General features: G+C 41.6%; 1 protein-coding gene across 1 annotated transcript; it reads left to right on the top strand.

Moving 5' to 3' along the window:
- Positions 1-755: 755 nt before the first annotated feature.
- On the top strand, positions 756-17,352 carry cabp7a (calcium binding protein 7a; the record flags this gene model as incomplete). Its single annotated transcript, XM_079161521.1, has 5 exons — positions 756-861; positions 13,468-13,611; positions 13,734-13,846; positions 15,453-15,603; positions 17,222-17,352. 5 exons carry the CDS (start codon positions 756-758, stop codon positions 17,350-17,352), a joined length of 645 nt encoding a protein of 214 aa, XP_079017647.1.
- Between the last annotated feature and the right edge of the window lie 664 nt (positions 17,353-18,016).

Raw genomic sequence — 18,016 nt, 5'->3', positions numbered from 1 at the left:
CAGCTTCCTTTCACGAAAGCACTCCTTTATTCCCGCAACTGAGGATGGAACAACTGGATCGCAACGCGCCCCCGTACCCACGAGCAATTAAGAGCGAGCGAGCAATTCTCGTCTTTTAAGGTAACGAACGCGCGCGTACCTGACATCTCTTTAACGCTTAATAAGAGTGCACGTTTAGATACAGTTCAGGCTTTTTCCCTCATCTATCTTTTTGAGCGTGGCACAGCGTGTCTGTGGATTATGTGAAGGTGGCTGCTGGATGCTGAGGACGGAGTGCGTCAAGTGAGCGCACGTATCCAACAAGTGGATGCTTGGAATTGCTCGCAGCAAACAAACGCCGGGACTAAAAACACAAACAACCAGTGCATTGATGAGCTACAAATCTGCGTACCGATTGATCGGTATCTAACCTGCAGATGTGGAGCTTGTCTTGGTTGGCGGTGATGTATATATGTGCGCATTGTGTCGGCCTGAGGTAGTTTTGTGTGACTTTGTGTATCAATCGGGTCATTTTGCAAGACAAATAACAACACTGCAATGAGGTAAGACACCCAACATTTTATTTCCTCAGTCTTTGACCAAAAGCAAGATTTCAGCGGACACGCTGCGGTATCCACCGCCTCCCACCTCACCCCTCTCCCCCCATCCATGGACTTGCTTCTTCGTTCCCTCGGTGACCGTGGGGGGAAGTTGGGCACCTCTCTGTAGACATTTCTGTATGACGAGGGCGCAGGTGGCCACCAAAGGTCGCAGCCATGCCGATGCATCCAGTCACCTCCACGTTGATGTACCGGGGCATCTGCACCATCCCCGACATGCTCTACAGCACCCCGGTGAACCTGCCCGAAGACGAAGTTGAAGGTGAGTGGTTCCCTGCTTGCGCATAACCCGGGGCTGTTCAGAGGTGTTTATTCATGTGGGCAGATGTAGTGTCGGTGTATGTGGGCTGTGGTCAGCTCCCATCAGTGGAGCTCATTCATTCAGCACCTTGGACAGCGCTTGGAGAGAGAGATGTGAAAAGTAAGATTTACAGCTTAAATACAGGCCTGTTTTAGGGTTTTAGATTTATTTTGAAAACCCCTGTTCTTTCTGATGTTGACATATGAACACGAGAGATAGAGAGAGAGAGAGAGAAAGCAAAACTAATCACCCACTTTGTTATCAGTGTTACTCTCTGATCAGCTGTATTGTTTCAATTTTGATTGATTGGGAATATAGATTTGCAGCTCATTCAGAAGGTTGCTCACATGTGTGTGTGTTCCAGTGTGGAACTGATTTGGTTAGTGAAACAAGGCATCCCTGCACCCTTTCTGTTATTAAGTGCTGCTTCTTCAGGACAGCGGCGATGCATTGGCTCTAGCAGAAGCTCTTTTGTGGATATTTGGTTCACGTAAGCCCATTTCACTGGCTCATTAAATCTTTCCACACATACTTTCTAATATAATAAATGTTTTATTTAATTTAATTTTTGGTGGCGGGGGGATGCTAAATGATTAAACCAACATCTCTTGATTTAAAAAAAGAAAGCATACTTAAAACAATCTTTCTGCATCAATATAGACAAATTCAACTTCTATAGCACTGTAGCGGCACCTGTCTGCCAAAGGAGCATCATCCCAACAAGCCTGCTGACACATGACAACAATTCTGAGCGATTCAATTAGTTTTTAAGGATACTGAGAATATTCATGCCTGTAGCACTTGTGATGTGAACCTGCAACATCTGCACATTATCATAAGTTCTCGTGTTGTTGCCGTGTCTTCAGTGCTGTGACACCGTGCGGCAGCAGACGTATCCCTGCTGAGTGATTTGATCACTGCGACTCTCATCCTTGTTACCGCAATAACGTAAACCTTGTTAGGGAAACAATGCTGAGACACGTGGATCTGAATGGTCTGCGGCACAGATTCAGAGAGCTGCTCTTTTTTAAAGTGCATGTGTGTGAATTACAGACAGGCCGGGCCTTGTGGGAAACTGTGTCAGTGGATGCTGGTGCAGAACTTCCCAGGGAGGAATCAGAATGTAAAATAAACCAGGAATATACACACAATTACACAGCCACACACTCCTCCTTTGTCTCACACAGACACACATATGGTAGAGGTTTCTGCAATACAGTTGGCAGGGAAATTCAGTGCAGAGGTTGATGATGATTAGACTCGTTGAGCTGAAGAATTGGTTTTAACTCCTGAAAAGGTGTACAATGAACGGCCTCTGCATTTGTTACACGACACCTGTTTCAGAATGCACACAGCACCAGAAACATCCAGAAACAACAAGAATGGGTGCAAGATAGATCAAGCTGCTTTAAAGGTGCCATTGTGCTTTCTGTATTTTGCCTTTTTTTTCTTTTCTTTGACAGCCATCAAACTGAGCCTGTGATAAAAAGAGAAGTGTCAACATGTCAGCGCCAAAAGCGATCTTTCCAAGATGTCATGCCCGCCATTATAGCATACCATCACTCAGCGCTTTATTGTCAAACTTCATTTCCAGTGTCCAGAGACCTTGCATGGCACAGAAAAAAACAAAGATGGATGTCTCATATTTCAATCTTTTTCTTTATTGACTTGAAAAGATGCTTTTGGTTGTTGAGATTGAGGAATCTCAGTTTCCTCTTCACCCTCCAACTATAATCTACAGTCAGCTTCGGGCGCAATGAACAGACAGCGCTTCAGTTAGTGAAATGCACTTGTGCTGCCTTGCTGCAGTCACATTGTCGCAAGACAAAGTGATCCGTTTGGGCTTTATAGCTCAACCTGTAGTGGCAGTTTGACTGGAGAAGCAATGGAGGCTTTGTGGGGGTGAATAGGAAAGCCCGAGGTAATGCACGGTTAACAGCAGTGACAGCGCCTTCTTCAGCTGTTGTCGAGCATTAGCGATCCCGTGTGAGGGATGTCTTACAGGTTGTGAGAGAGGCAGACTTTTTAAAGCGGTGTCACCGAGGAGATAGTTTCACTCTTGACAAGAACAGCCTTCTGAGGATCACAGCTTTTGCTGCCAGACAGCAAACAATGGGAACAAAACAAACGAGACAGCGCTGATTGGTTTGTTAAATAAAAGCTAAAGAAAGTGACTATGAATATTTATATTGTGCCAAGATTTATGATTTCTGATATATATTTTACTAGCTTTCTGGAACAATCCTACCTTTTACCTTTGTCGTATTTGTAGCTGCTTAAAGATGGAGGACAGTGCTAACAGCGAGCAGCTGGCATCATAATGCATTTTCCTCCAAAGAAATTTAATGTTGCATGATACATTCAACTCCTTATTGTACAGCCAGGCCCCTTTAAAGAGTTCAAAACATACTAAACATTGATTTTTAGGCTTGATTCTTCATGATTCTAATATAACATATTATATATTATAACATATTTCTCATGAATATGATTTTGAACTGAAAAGACTTCTATTACTTCTGCTTTGGGTCAGCCGCAAACATGTTTTAAATACACATGGATATTATATGCTCCATGTTGTTGACAGTACTTTTTATGCACCACTTTTATTATAGAGTTACGTAACAAGCGTAAACCTAGCGTCTACTTTTGGTTTAACACAGCGGTCTCCTGGGTGAAAGTCCTGTGTTTGTGTGACCTGTTAACTATTGTGGACTTTCTCCTTCTTTATAATTGTTATTATGGTTTGTAGAAACGTGCAATGTACGTAATAACAAGGCTTTCTCTTGCTGCATACAAGGCTTGCGCATTTAATGAAGGTAACAAAATATGGAAATCTTTTGATATAATGGTATTTAATAAGGTCAGAAGAACAGAAGTAAACATTTAAAATGAGAACAATTTTGCAATTATTATTAATACTTTTACACATGCAGCAGCAGGATCTCTAAGGCCCCAAAACACGAGGAAGTAAAGCCAATTTCAACAGAACACACAATGTCCTTGTGCTTCCCGGATTGCAGATACAGTAAAGGTAGATCATTTTGAAATCATAATATAAATTGATCAATCTTGAGCGCCAGTCTGTGTCTCGTCACCGCTCGCATCTCTTGAGAGACAGACGGGAATTGTCTGGAATTGTGTCACATGCATCAGCTCGGCCGTCAAGGAGACGGGGCTTGGTCACGAAACGAAATAGCACATTAGTGAATGTGTGTGTGCGAGTGCATCATGTATAGAGACTGGAGGCTCAAACCCCATTGGCACGCAGAGCCAGGGACGCAATTTTCAATTACTGGGTTGGACACCCAAGGGATTGGACCAGTGGCATCATACTTTTCGGCGGTAAAGGCTGTCAAAGCTGTAATTGGAACAAAATGCTAGTTTTCTGATGCTCTTTAAGCCTGTGTGTGTGTGGAGCGGGTGTGTGTGTGTGTGTGTGTGTGTGTGTGTGTGTGTGTGTGTGGGGGGGGGGGGTAGCAAGTACCATACAATGCGAGCATAAATTGAACACTCCATATTGGGCTCCACATTCTCCATTTCCCCTCCTACACAAGAGGGACGAAAGAAATAACTGTTGGTCATATTACCGCAGCTTGATATAGTTTAGACCTCCTCCACCACTAAAACACACTCACACACACACGCACAGCTCAGTGTCAATATCACTGCAGGTGGAATTAGCCATTTCCACTCTGCCTAACATCAGCCCTATTGGAAGCCGCCTCAAAATAGTCCCAGGGCTGAGCTTAATAAAGCATTTGTAGCAGGTCCCAGAGTGAGGCTCATGTAAACCGACGCCAGAAGCTTCCTGTAGAAACAAAGCAAAAGATAAGGCAGGATCACAATGTTCACATGATCAGGGCATTTTATTTATCAATCCAGTTTTAATCTGCTCGCTTTCCTTTTATCGTTTCTGACTTTTGTTATTGTTAAAGTTGTAGAATCAAAGAAAAATAGAGTGATACATATACCAATGTCTGCCTCTTGTTCAATCACTATGCCTTATGTTCATGGGAATAAACTTAGCATACAACTCACCTCAAGCAATCTTCAACCATTTATTTAATGAGTTAGGCCCATAGATTCCCAAGAGAGTTGTCTCGAAAACCTCAAAACACCTTTTTTCTTTTGTGTGGAAACAGAATTATATTCATAAATAGTCTATAAATGCAGATATTAAGGTAAATGAATACATTAGACAAACATGAGTGAACTGATAGAAAAAGACGAACAAAAGGGGAATTTGCCTTTTGTCTAATAATAAAATGTTATGCTTTAAAACAGGAACATCATTTATTTGGGAAGTAGCAGAAGTCGCAAATGTGAATTCATAGTAAAAAGCTTAATATTATAACCAGCCCGATCTAAATGCTAGTTATTCTTGCTCACATTACACAAATGCAGCAAGCAGAAAAACAGAAAAAGGGAAGCCAACAGTGGAATTGACTATATTTATATTTATATATGACGTGTTTGATTGGCATCATATTTAACACATTCCCTTTTTTCTGCAGATGGTTTTATATCCATAAACATGTCTAATAACACTTTTATTTTTTTTCCACACTGAGTTCCAGTTACATTGTGTTTGGTTGGGCATGAATGCCTTCTTTTAAATCACTGTCAAGGAAACATAAAAGTGATTCCCGGGCCAAACCTGTAACGGAACCCCAGCAGGGACAAATCTCTCAAGGAGCATTTCAAGCTCGAGTTGTAACTGTCTGCGGAAATCGAAATCTACGCCGCCTGCAAAGTTATCTCCATTTGTTCACGCTCGTGGCAAGTGAAGGGGCTTTCCTCGTCTCCAGATCGAACACAGATTGGGTTGTCACTTCACCCCGGAGACAGGAAGCTAAGATGTTGGAAACAGGAAGGGATTGGATTAATGTAACCAAAGCAACTGAACCCTAAAGATGGATTTATAAAAAGAGTTTTTACATTCTTTAATTTACTTTGTGATATAAGCAATGGTCGGAAGGTCTGCCTCATCTTATTACTGAATAGGAGACTATCGGCAAGTTTACGTTATTTCATTCATTTTGATATGGAGTGAAAAGATGGTTTGCAGAGGAGATGAAGTTCAAATGAACGGGGGAGTGGCAGTTTGGACACAACACCTAATTAAGAGTCAGTGCAGTCCATTACACAATCCCCTTTCTTCAGAGGAGAATTGGGCATAGACGATTGAAATTCGTCCACCAAAGGGGACACTGAGTATATTTGTTTAGATCAATTATCACAACAACATGCAGACCTCCTCAACAAATGTATTTGGATCACAGCTGATGGTGAATTTAAAGTGTGTTAGAAAAAGAAAAAGCTCAGTGGGGGGCAGGGATGTAAAGGTTGAATGTGAAACCTTCCAAAATATCAACCAGTTACACGACAATACTGTATAAAAGCCTGTATGCCTAAACTCTGAAAGTCAGTGAAGAATATTTTCTCAAGATATTCTGACTTTTTCATTTTTTTTGCTTTCAGTAGTAGACAAATGTAACACATGCCTCTTTTTCATCATTTCCAGTTGTTCCCTTGGCAGACTTTTGGCGACATTGCAAATCGCTTTGACTGACAGACGCTCAAAAATATACTGACACCACTGTGTTCCTAATGGCGTAAACCGCCTGTGAGGCGATCTTGATGTTTCTGCTCGACTCCTACTGTAGCTGCAGCAGAAAACATTGACTCATCCCTTCGCCCCGAGGTGGAGGATTGACTTCCATTCCTTTGGAACTACTTACATGAATACAAATGAAGATATTTAAAGACACCGGCATCTGCTTGGCAAGACAGAAATTATGCACATAGCGTATTGCTGGTGCAGAATCAGTGGGCGTTGTGGGGGTGGGCTTCCAAGGGGTCAACTGCGACGTTTTAAAACATGTGCTGCTAAGATGATTTTAGATATGCCGGCTCCTTTTCACGAGTGTGGAGTGTGCAAATGATCCAGATGTGTTTGTTTACCAAAACCAAACACTTACTTCCCTCCCCTGTTCATTTCAGCTGTTGACTGGTATTAGCAAGGCTCTCTCCCTGGGAGCCAGAATTAGTTTTATTATTGTTCTCTTACAGAAACAAAAACACCTTGTTTCACCCTTAAATTGGATCCCCCGAAACAAACTGTTTCCTCTTTCATACACGAGAGCTTTTGATACCTTCATACGGGAACAAAGAACAGCTTCTCATCAAAGCATTCGCCCTCTGAAATAATATTGAAACAAAAAAGCAAATCAGGCAAATCAATGAAGTGTTTTTCGACTGCCAAACCCCATTCCATTTCCACTTTCTGCCTTTCAAATCCCTTTGACAATGTAACAAGTCTCGTAAAACATCAGTTCATAACTCGGGTGTTTTTTGTTAAATGATTAACAAAGAAGAAAGACGAGCGGCAACAACAGCAACTGACTGCTGTAATTGTTCAATTACGCCAACAAAGCCTGCAACATATTCAGAGTTCGTTGTCAGAATTTGACTTGGTGGTGTTGGATTTATGAATTTGTATTCTAGAAAACACTGAAGCAGGAAGGTGAAATAATGCTGCATGTGTGTGGAGGGAAGGTGATGGATCTGTAGTGAAATATCAGTTTTGTTCTGTTAAAGTCCCTGATTATCATAAGATAAAAACACCAAAGGCATAAAAAAAGAGGCCACAACATGGTGAAAAAAAGAGACACAAGCAAGACAGGAAGATTAACTTCATCCATTTTGGAAAAGGACGCAGTTCGTGCCACCCATTAAAGCACCCTGCTCGTATATATCCAGGATGAGAATAATAAATATCACTTTGTAACGTCTTCCCGTCACTCAGCTCAATCCTCAACTGTTCCCGCTCTACCTGCATGATGGAGAGTCGTTTTATACAATCTGCCAAACAGACGGACAGGCAGGAATGGATTTCAAAATGGCTTTTTTTCGGCTGTATCGCCTGCCTGGATGAGACGGGTGGCATTTGAAGAAGCTCTACTTGACATAGATGGTGATAAAAGTGTGAGAGCAGAGACGGCTCGTTTCTAAAGGGGTGAAGGGGCCCAGCACCACAGCCGGTGAGCCAAAAGGTTTTTATCTGTCTTGTGAAACCGTTTCTGAAGGGTTTAAAAAATAAAAAAGTGTGGTTTTGTGGAAATGTTGTGCAGTTTGTTATATTATTAGCTAAAACCTATAAATGAATAGTATTCTGGAAATAACCACTGAAAAGATCTTTCTCCGTTTAGTTTAAATAACTTAAAAAGGTGCAATAAGATATGGCCAGAAAACATTAAACAATGAACATTATGAACAGAATGTTAAGAGTTGTTTTAGTATCTTATCAAACTCTCCGCCAAAAAGAAAACAATTGTATTAACCCAAAATGTCAAAACTGTTCCTTTAATATAAAAACTGGTTCTTTTTTATTTATTTGAAACAGATGCAGACTATAAAACAGAAAATCTCCTAAGAGGTTGAAGAGAGCATTTGATATCTTCCAGAGCGATTTCAATAGTGACCACCTTTTGTAGTTTCTCTGACATCCAGATCACAGAGACAACCACGTTCTCGTATAGATTCTCAGTTAATCACTTACTGTAATCTTACCTTGCAAAGCTGGGAGTTGATGTAAAATATGTGGTGTAGATTAACGGAGAATATCATGAAGTGCTGTGATGACGGCTGTCGGGTAGGTTAAAGTTAAGTCATTTATTCCCATTTTGATCGATTGCCATGAAGGAGTGGATCCAGCAGACTTTATTACCTGCGAAATTAACTGTGATGAGTTACGGAAGGTGAAGTGCTTTTTCTCCCTTTGATGAACAATACTGTGAAGTCTACACCAGACAATAACAGAATCCAGCGGTAGAAAAGCGAGATCCATAAGCGAGTGCGTACCGTTAACGTGGTGGAACTGATGAGGGAGTGTTGGATAAGCTGAGCGGAGGCTTTTGATTGTTCACTTCTGACCTTTGTTTGAGGTGCTTTTCATGGGTTTTCTCACTGTGGATATTGGCTTCGCCTCAGCATGGTATCGGCTGTGAGGATGAGAACTTGCAGCTTTGAAAACATAAGAGCGAGGGAGGAAACGGAAAAAAAAATCAGAGACAGATCAATGATTCCCCCTCCCCGCTGGAAAAAAAAGAAAGAGAGCCTGAAGTGAGCAACAGAGACTGGCTAAAAGATGACGGCCTTTCACTGACTTCAATCATTCAAGGACAAGTGGGGTTTATGAAGTCGTCTCTGGGATTTTTTTCATATTGAGAATAAAGCACCTCGACCTTTCCAACTTTTTTAAATTTTTGTCTCTTGCAGTTGCTCCCTGTGGTCGTGGCAGGGTTGCATTGGCGAGGTTGAAGTGCTTCACACTTCATAATGGGAGGAGGTTCCATCCAAACCCAGATGTTTTTTTTCCCTTAAGGCACAGATGACTTACACTCTGCCATATATCCCACATGAACACTCCAGAGCCTTATTAGAAGCCTGTTATGGTCAAATTCAAATCTTCCGGGTGCAAAAGTCAGCCAACATCCAGCTAAAGATGGACTAAGCTTGCTATGGGCGTTTAAAAATAGTTGCCTATACGGTTCACACATACACCGACACACACACAAACAGTATTTCTCTCACACTGATAAGGTCTTACATAAAGGGCGGTGAGCTGCAATTACCGATCCAAAGCAGTCCTAAGCAGATGCAGGTCTGACTGAGGCTAAGAGGATTTCTAGTCCTGAAAAACAGGCCCTGGATTACATTCACAGACACTTCAGCGCCACAAAAGCCCCGGCATTACCCCGTTCTGTAATTAGCAAAAAGTTTTCACTGGTGCTAAATTTAGCCTGAAAAAGGGGTAACGGTTTGCTCCAGGCATGCCTCGAAAATCCAAGCGAACATTTCCCATGCGACGCGTTGCTGTTCTGTGAAGACGAGGAGAGTTCATTTCTCCCGTTTTCTAATGATGACTTTTTTCTTCATTAAAAAGCACCCAGAGTTGATGACATTCTTAAACTCTCCTTCACTCTCTCTCTCTCTCTGTATCCTCGAGTGTCTGGTGGAAACCGTTGCAAAGAAAGCGGATGTCATGCCCTTTGTCATTGATGCTTCACCCTCGTCATGAATCCAAGCACCTTTCAATTTGTCTGCATGAATCGGCGCCATTTCCAAGTGATTCCTGGCTTTGTCTAGTGCTGCGTACAGTTCACACACAGTTCTGCGTCTCTGCGCTGCAGCAAGCATCCAATACAGTTCAACGATGTACAACAGTGTACGGGGAGAGCGGTGCGATTGGAGTACACGATGCACCTTTCTCTTGTGGGAGTTCAGCTTCAGATGCTTGCTCTCGCAGTACACGATCTTAACTCGGGCTTTTCATTCTCTGTGAGATCACACCACAGGGGACCGCGTGGCATCGCATCTTTGAAGGCCAACAAGCACCTCTCTACATCAAAGCAAATGCCACATGCTTTCAACAAATATATTCACAGTTCCCCAGCGGAGCCGCGGTCTCAGAGACTCAGTTGAAGATGCAACAACAGCATCTTCTAAAAATAATTTCAGAAAAAACACGGGTACATCAATAAGGTACTCGAGTGTTATTGAAGCCGGAAGTGAGATTATTTTAGCAGGAAGACTGAGGCTGATTTGGGATAATGAAGGTGGAGTATAGCTGACCCACTGTTGCTTTAACTATGTCTGCCGAGTATTCAGATCCGTTTATTTCAAGGCCACATGAATAACTGGTGGTGAAATTTTGCCAACTGCCTCTCTTTGATTGGACAGAATAAGTCAGGCCTACACCAATATCAGAGCTATTCAGTTGTTTGTTCACCAGAGCATCTCTTCACAGTCAGGGAGTGAGAACATGTTTGATTCTGACAGGGGCAGTTTCAAATTACAAAAGAGCCACTGTGGGGGCATTAGCGTGGATGTGGCCCATTTTTGGGCTCATCGAGTAAATTGAAAATGGGAGAATATACTCGTCTCTCTGAGGACAATTAAGGCGGATAAACTGTGGAAGAGATAGCGCTCTATCTGGATGGTGTGTGGTCAAAAGGAGAAAGGATGATTAGTCAGCCTTTTTGATTAATTGGAGTTGAGGTTACGTATGGTCTGCTTTACTTTAGAGACTTGTCAGTACATTCTAGTAGTACTCTGTTTGTCCTGGTATCAGGTGCTTTTGATAACATAATTGTAATGGCTACACATATTCCAGCTTTACGGTTTTATATCTCTCTGGGACTTGAGAAGCCATTCATAATCATTTCCGGCCCAGGCAGCACTAAAGCGTTCGTATTCTGTAAATGGTTCTCGACAAAGTACACATTCTCCCTTCAGCAAAATTCCGCCCGTATTTCACGACAACACAATACTAACTTTTAATATCAAATATACTATAAACCACTCACAAGTCGGGATGTTTTTACTTCACCTTGGCCCTTGATCATTAAATAAAGCTTTCAGGGGAGACAGAGTACTTACTAAAACTGTGTTGGCACATTATTTAAGAGTGCATTTGCCTCCTGTGTGGCAGCAGCATGTTTTTCTTTTTTTTCTAATGGAAAGCCCCTCTTCTTAAAGTAAACAGATGGAGCGGGGACCTCAGATGGATACTGAGGTATTGCCATTCTATAAACAATAGGATCACATCCAGGGAAGGGAGGAAAAAAACACAGCTGGAGGCTCTCAATGATTCAAACGAAGACATTTTGTTGGGAAAAATGTGAAAAATAGCTGCTGCAATGTCTTCTTGCTGGGTTTTATAAATTGCATGCCCAGATGTAATCCATTCTAATCCATGATTGCAAACTACCCCTCCTGTCCCTGTGGCACGGTGTCTATCCTGCGCTCGATTAAAACAAACCAGTTCCTGAAGCCCCGCAACCACATTATCCTTTGAATGACACGCCGCTTCCTGCCATCACTGAACGGCTGAAATGTTCGTCTCGGACTGTCATGCTGCTGATTTTGGCCCCTGAGACTCGGCCGCTCGTCGTCGTTCTGACACTCCGATAAATCACCGGAGCAGCAATTCCCAGTTTCCACGAGGCGTTGGATTGATAAAGTTTGTTTAGTATTGCACTTCCGTGACTTAACAGCTAATTGGCTGTCAACTAAGAAGGGAAATTGATTTTAATTCAAATTTGAGTTCCTATGTCGCCTACCTAGAAGGTTGTTATTTTGATTGTCAGTCAATTGTATAACAGAGAAGTTCTGCATTGTTTAGCAACAACATTCAAAACCCACTCTACTTTTTTTCTTCATTTAAAAACTTGTCTTTAATTTGATCTATTCTGCCTAAACTCTGGAAAATACCGTTTTTCCCTGAACCTCATCACGCAGGCCAAACGTGACTCTTGCGTGACTATTTAATGATGCAATTTAAGGCTTCTGATTCCAACAGATTAGAGAGATTACAGATTTAACATGTGATTTTCGGAAGATCTACACCGTGCATCATCCCCATCTTAAGATTCATCTCCCGCTCTGCTCTTTTGAGTGCTAATCAGGCGTGTGACGCGAAGATGTGGCGAGTCTAATATTGTAGGTGTCTCGGTTGTGGATGTTACTGCATATAAATGAAGGGATTCAGCCCCTCATGAAGAGTAAACAAGCAGAGGAAGAGGGGAAATACGCAGTGTGGCTGAACTGAGGAGTTAACTGCTCAAAGATTTCCTGTTGTGATCGTGGTTGTGTGTTAGCAGCGGGGCATCTTCTGCTCTCGGAGTGAGAACCGTGTGTCCAGTACTCGTCTTTATTGGCTTTGATTTATTTTGCTGAGGCTTAAGTGTCTTTGTTTACTCGGGTGTTGTAGCCCACTTGTTTTTCTTTTGTTTATCTCAAAACTATTCTGCTGTTACTGCTGCATGTAACGCGACGCACATTCCTCCAGTTTTCCATCATCTTGTTTTGTTAAAGTGGTACTTCAGTTGTTGTTGTATTGCACTTCCATAAAGTCACAAGAGACATGGTTGTTTTACATCTCTTGGTCATTTTGTGTCTCTTTGTAGTAGCTTTTTGTCTCTTTTTAGACATTTTGTGTCTCTTTGCAGTTGTTTTGGTCTCTTTATAGTCTTTTTTGTGTCTCTTTGTTGTATCATCGAACCTTTTTGTCATTCATTTGTCTTCCTTTCTAAGACATTATAGTACGGATGGTAATATAGGAAATGCAACCACCAGAATATTACACTTCCCACACCTTGTTTGAAGGCATTACATATTCTTGTAAGGTTATTTTTGGCACTGAATCTTTTTAGATTTTGGCAGTGTAGAAAATAAGGTTTGATTCATTCCCATTTTAAATACAGGGACTTGAGAGAGTATTACTTTATAATGTTTAAAACGTGTCCTGATCTCAGCTCTTTGTTCAAGGGTATTTATCTTATTTTATCTTATTTTGGCTCTTTCTTTTGTCATTTTACTGGTGGAATGTGTTCTTCTGAGCTGCCAACCCTCATATAACTATGACTCAAGCACTGATGCGGCATAACAAATGTGTCTTTGGTGCGTGGAACATTTCACACTTTCATATCCTGCTCAGCCGTAAGACTTCAGCTCATGTGTGTGTGTGTGTGTGTGTGTGTGTGTGTGTCTTCTCTGCAGAGATCCGCGAGGCTTTTAAAGTGTTTGACCGTGATGGGAATGGGTTCATCTCGAAGCAGGAGCTGGGAATGGCCATGCGCTCCCTGGGCTACATGCCAAACGAGGTGGAGCTGGAAGTCATCATTCAGAGACTGGACATGGACGGTGAGGCAAACAAACAGCTTGGATTTTATTTGCTTTGCTCTCTATTTGCCCACAAAACTGGACTGTAGTAGGCAGTTAAAAAAACCAGCGACAATAAACACCAAATGTTCCTCTTTTCGCAGGCGATGGCCAGGTGGACTTTGAGGAGTTTGTCACTCTTCTGGGCCCAAAGCTGACGGCAGCTGGGATGCCAGATAAGTTCAACGGCACTGACTTTGACTCCGTTTTTTGGAAGGTGCTCATTATTCAGTCACTCATTTTCTGCCTATTAGTAAGAAGATAGACAGCAGCTGTAGCAAACCTCCCAGCGCAGTAACATTTAGCCTCTGCCACAGTGCGACTTTAAAGGAAAACCAGTTTTAATTGCCGCATGCACTGGGTTGTTAATGGGATGATTTATATCTTGGAGAAGTGTGGATTCCCTCAAGATCTGTGTCCCTCATAAAGACTTTGAGTCGGTATCTCCGCCTCTTTGTGTGTGGCGACAGTCTTATTACTTAGAACATTAAAGTCAATTTTTATGTAAAATAGATATTAATTTATTTACAGACACCTCATTAGATAATCGACTGCTCACTTTGACAGCGGGATGAAATTAATGGGATGGAGCTCGTGTCTAAGCCTCCTTTGTTGTAGTAGTTACGTGATAACGGCGCCAGAGTTGCTGTCAGAAAGTCAGGCTCCAAATCGAATGTGAACGAGAGGGGATTTGTGGGAATTCTTGGTGCAGTCAGTGTACGGAAAAAGAATCATAACCCAAGACACCTGCTGGGAGAGTCGAGAAAACTTGAGGGACTGTTGCAAAGGCTGCATTGCCTCACATAACATTATATAACAGAATGGTAGTATCAAGCATGTGCTGCTGGATTGCTCACACAGAGCCTCCGGTCAGACTGGTGAGCGCGGCTCAAGCCGAGCAGAGAATGAGTAACATAGATGAGCTTTCCAAACAGGCACAGACCCCGGATTGACAATTTTATTGTTAGTTTTGGTGTTAGTCATTCACTGATTCTCTATTTCATCTAAATCCACTTTTACATAATGCCAGTGCTGGAATATACCTCAGTACAATTAGTTAGAAACTGAACTTCCATATTTTAATTCAGCTACTTTCAACTTTGAGGCAATTTTTATTTATGTTTTACTCCACTGAATGTATGTAACAGCTATAGAAGCTTTGCAGAAACTGATTTTATATACAAAACACAAGACTGGCTAATAAAATACAATGTATTGCTATTAATGTATGGATTAAATGATGGTGTATGATAAACATATATCATATACAAATGCATTGGTAATTACGGAGTAATCCAAATATATAATATATCGTATTACAATATGACACCAAAAGGAGCAATACTCCAATAGTGCCCTTTTACTTTGGTTGTCTTACGTACACTTTGTCGATAATACGACTGTCTTTATTCAGGTGACATTTTGAATGCAGGACTGTTACTTGTAATGGAGTATTTTTGTAGTGTGGTATATTTCCACTTTTACCACTACTTTACTTCAGTATTTCTTCCACCACTGCATAAAACATTAGCATTTGTAAAAATGTAGTAAAAAGTAGTTTGATTGCACTTCGATTGGATGTCTACTTGGTCAAAAGTTCCTTTTCCTTAATTTGTCTAAAAAATAAATTATGGATTAAGTCATATTTTCATAATCTGATTAAATGTACTGTATACAACTTTTTCCATACACTGCTATTTAAGCTGTTATTGTTCACACCTTTTTATGTGTTGTGTGTGTGTGTGTGTGTGCATGTGTTTGTAGACGTCGTGTCCACCAGCCTGTGTCTAAGTTAATGTTCAGTTATGTGTGTCCATCTCCAGTGTGACATGCAGAAGTTAACGGTGGAAGAGCTGAAGAGGCTCCTCTATGACACCTTCTGTGATCACCTTTCCATGAAAGACATCGAGAACATCATCATGACTGAGGAGAACCACATAGAGAACCCCGGGCAGTGCCAGGTGGATATAGACAGTAAGGAGCTCATATACTTTCAGAGGCTTCTGCTGTTCATGTGCTGCTGCTGATGCTACAAAAGTCAAGTTGGAATTAAACCGGGGACATTACAGTTATGTTGCATGCATCTTAACCACCAGGCGATGCCCGTGTTGAATATTTCCAAATGCCATTTTATCTCGGCTTCGAGCACATCTCGAGAGCCACTAATCCGACCTACTTCACACCTTCACACCACAATTTGTGTAGTGGCCAAACTGTGTAATTACAATCTCAAGGTCCGCCATAGACTTCTTTCCATACATTTAAAAAGAGACATCTGTAAATGGGCCGATACATTTTTTTAAATGTCTCTTAAATAGCACTTATTAGTCATTAGGTTAGCAATTAGAATTAACTAATAGTCACATTTTTAATGCTGTCGTTTAATGTGAGCGAGCCGAGACCAATCAGTTGGGGTCTATGGGTCGTATAAGATCCGGGTAATTTCTTACTCTTCAGGTTTTTTGGCTTCATGCGCCACTGAATAACTTCCATTGGAATGCAACTAAAACCAAACCATCTGCATGGCTACTCACCAGTAGGGGTAAGTGAGGGGTTTGTGATTTGGGTCAAAATACCCTTTAACGAGCAGCATCGCTCCGTGACATTTGCATCAACTATGATATAGGTTTTATTGGTGTGTTTGAAAGATTATATGACCATCACAAGCCACCATATATATGTGACAAATATTATTTATGGAAGTGATGAAGGCCCGGTAAACCTGATCAACACTCAGTTGCACTGTATTGGGCAGAGCACATCTAATCCTAGTGAACAGACATTGTGTGTAGTCTGTCACCACACAATATATTAATAATAATAATGTCTTTTCTATTGGCACATTACAGATTTCCCCTTTTGAAAATTCCTCACATCGAGAACTTGATAGCGCCCTGATACCATCAGCAGCTCAATAGCTCATAATGTATAGCGTATGAAAAACTGGACCCTCTTGGTCATTTAATGTGCACGTTTGAGGAGTGTTGGAACCATAACCAACCCAGTTCCACGGTTTACATAGAGAAATATATTTTCTGTTGGAAAAACACTTTTGACACATGAGCTGTTTTTCTCAGAGTGGAAATGACCTCTGGAGGAAACAAAGATAAATCAAAAGATAAATCAATTTTACACAGTTTCTTTTTCAGTATCTTGGACAGAAATACAAGACAAACACAAGACACAATGGATATGAAAGTTTCTATTTGTAAATGTTGTTTTGCTTCAACTGCCTTGGTTCCTATGGTGCATCAGACTATTCTGCAGGTATACTTCCCCTTTTCTCAGAGTGCTAGTTTTTTGAGCATCTTTTAATATGCCAGTCAGGTGCCAATCCATCTGTTTGTTGTTCCAAAACTGCAATCAACATTTCAATCTAGATGCAGTAACGCAGTGTACAGGTGTGAAAACAAATTTTCTTGGCAGTATTCCCCCTCTATAGTTGTATGTGTGTGTAATTGTCAAGGCTTTGTGATGAGCTCTTTCATTCGAATCGAGATATCTTTGGAGCATTAAATAACACCTGATTGAACAAACCTTCAGGTAATGTTTTTCCTCTTTTCCTCCCACCTCTTCTTTTTTCCCCTCTCAGCTTCCAGCCCGACGCAGCATGTCAAGCAAACGTGTGTGCGCAAGAGCCTGATATGCGCCTTCGCTATAGCTTTCATCATCAGCGTCATGCTCATTGCGGCCAATCAGGTGCTGCGGAGCGGCATGAAATAGGAGGAGCGGTATCTTCAGCCTTGACCACCACCTAAAGGCTGCCTTACAGATAAATGACTGAAGAGATCATGCTTAAAAAAACAACTACAATCACACAGCTGTAAAACAGGCCGGCATACGACTGCAAAATAACTGGAGTTACAGGACACTACATGTGCAGGAATTTGTGTTAGTCTGAGACACCGGTGGACAGATGACTATACATATCACTCTTCGTCAGACAACATTTAGTATTCATTAGCTATGTGCATTTGAGCAGTGTTGCATTCAGTATGGTGGCAGCAATAAAGAGAAGTGTAGTGACTGTCCAGTTCTGTATTTGTCTATTGTACCATGCGGTATATTATAAACGAGTAGAAAGAAATCTGTGAAACATTGTGGGGACATTGGAGAAAATGTATTCCTGAGGCTGGAAGGTGTTGTTATGTGCGAGGTCTGGAGTGCACGGCGCTGTGGAGATATTGTATGCGGTGCAACTTTGTTCAAAACCCACTTGGGAATGACAACAGCTTGGTAAAAAGCAAATAATAGGGTTTGCAGGGAGGTGCATGCGATTGTGTGTGGATGGTTTCGCTCATTCACAGGCTGCAGGGCTTTAGTTTGAGCAGGGTGAAGCAGGTTAACAGCTCACAGGAAGGACGGTAGGTGGGCTGGCTGAAAAGTG

This window comes from Pholis gunnellus (genome assembly GCF_910591455.1).
Source record: "Pholis gunnellus genome assembly, chromosome: 6".
In the NCBI taxonomy this organism is placed as follows: Eukaryota; Metazoa; Chordata; class Actinopteri; order Perciformes; family Pholidae; genus Pholis; species Pholis gunnellus.
Note: the sequence above shows the minus strand (reverse complement) of the source record. Positions and strands in the feature narration are given on the sequence as shown.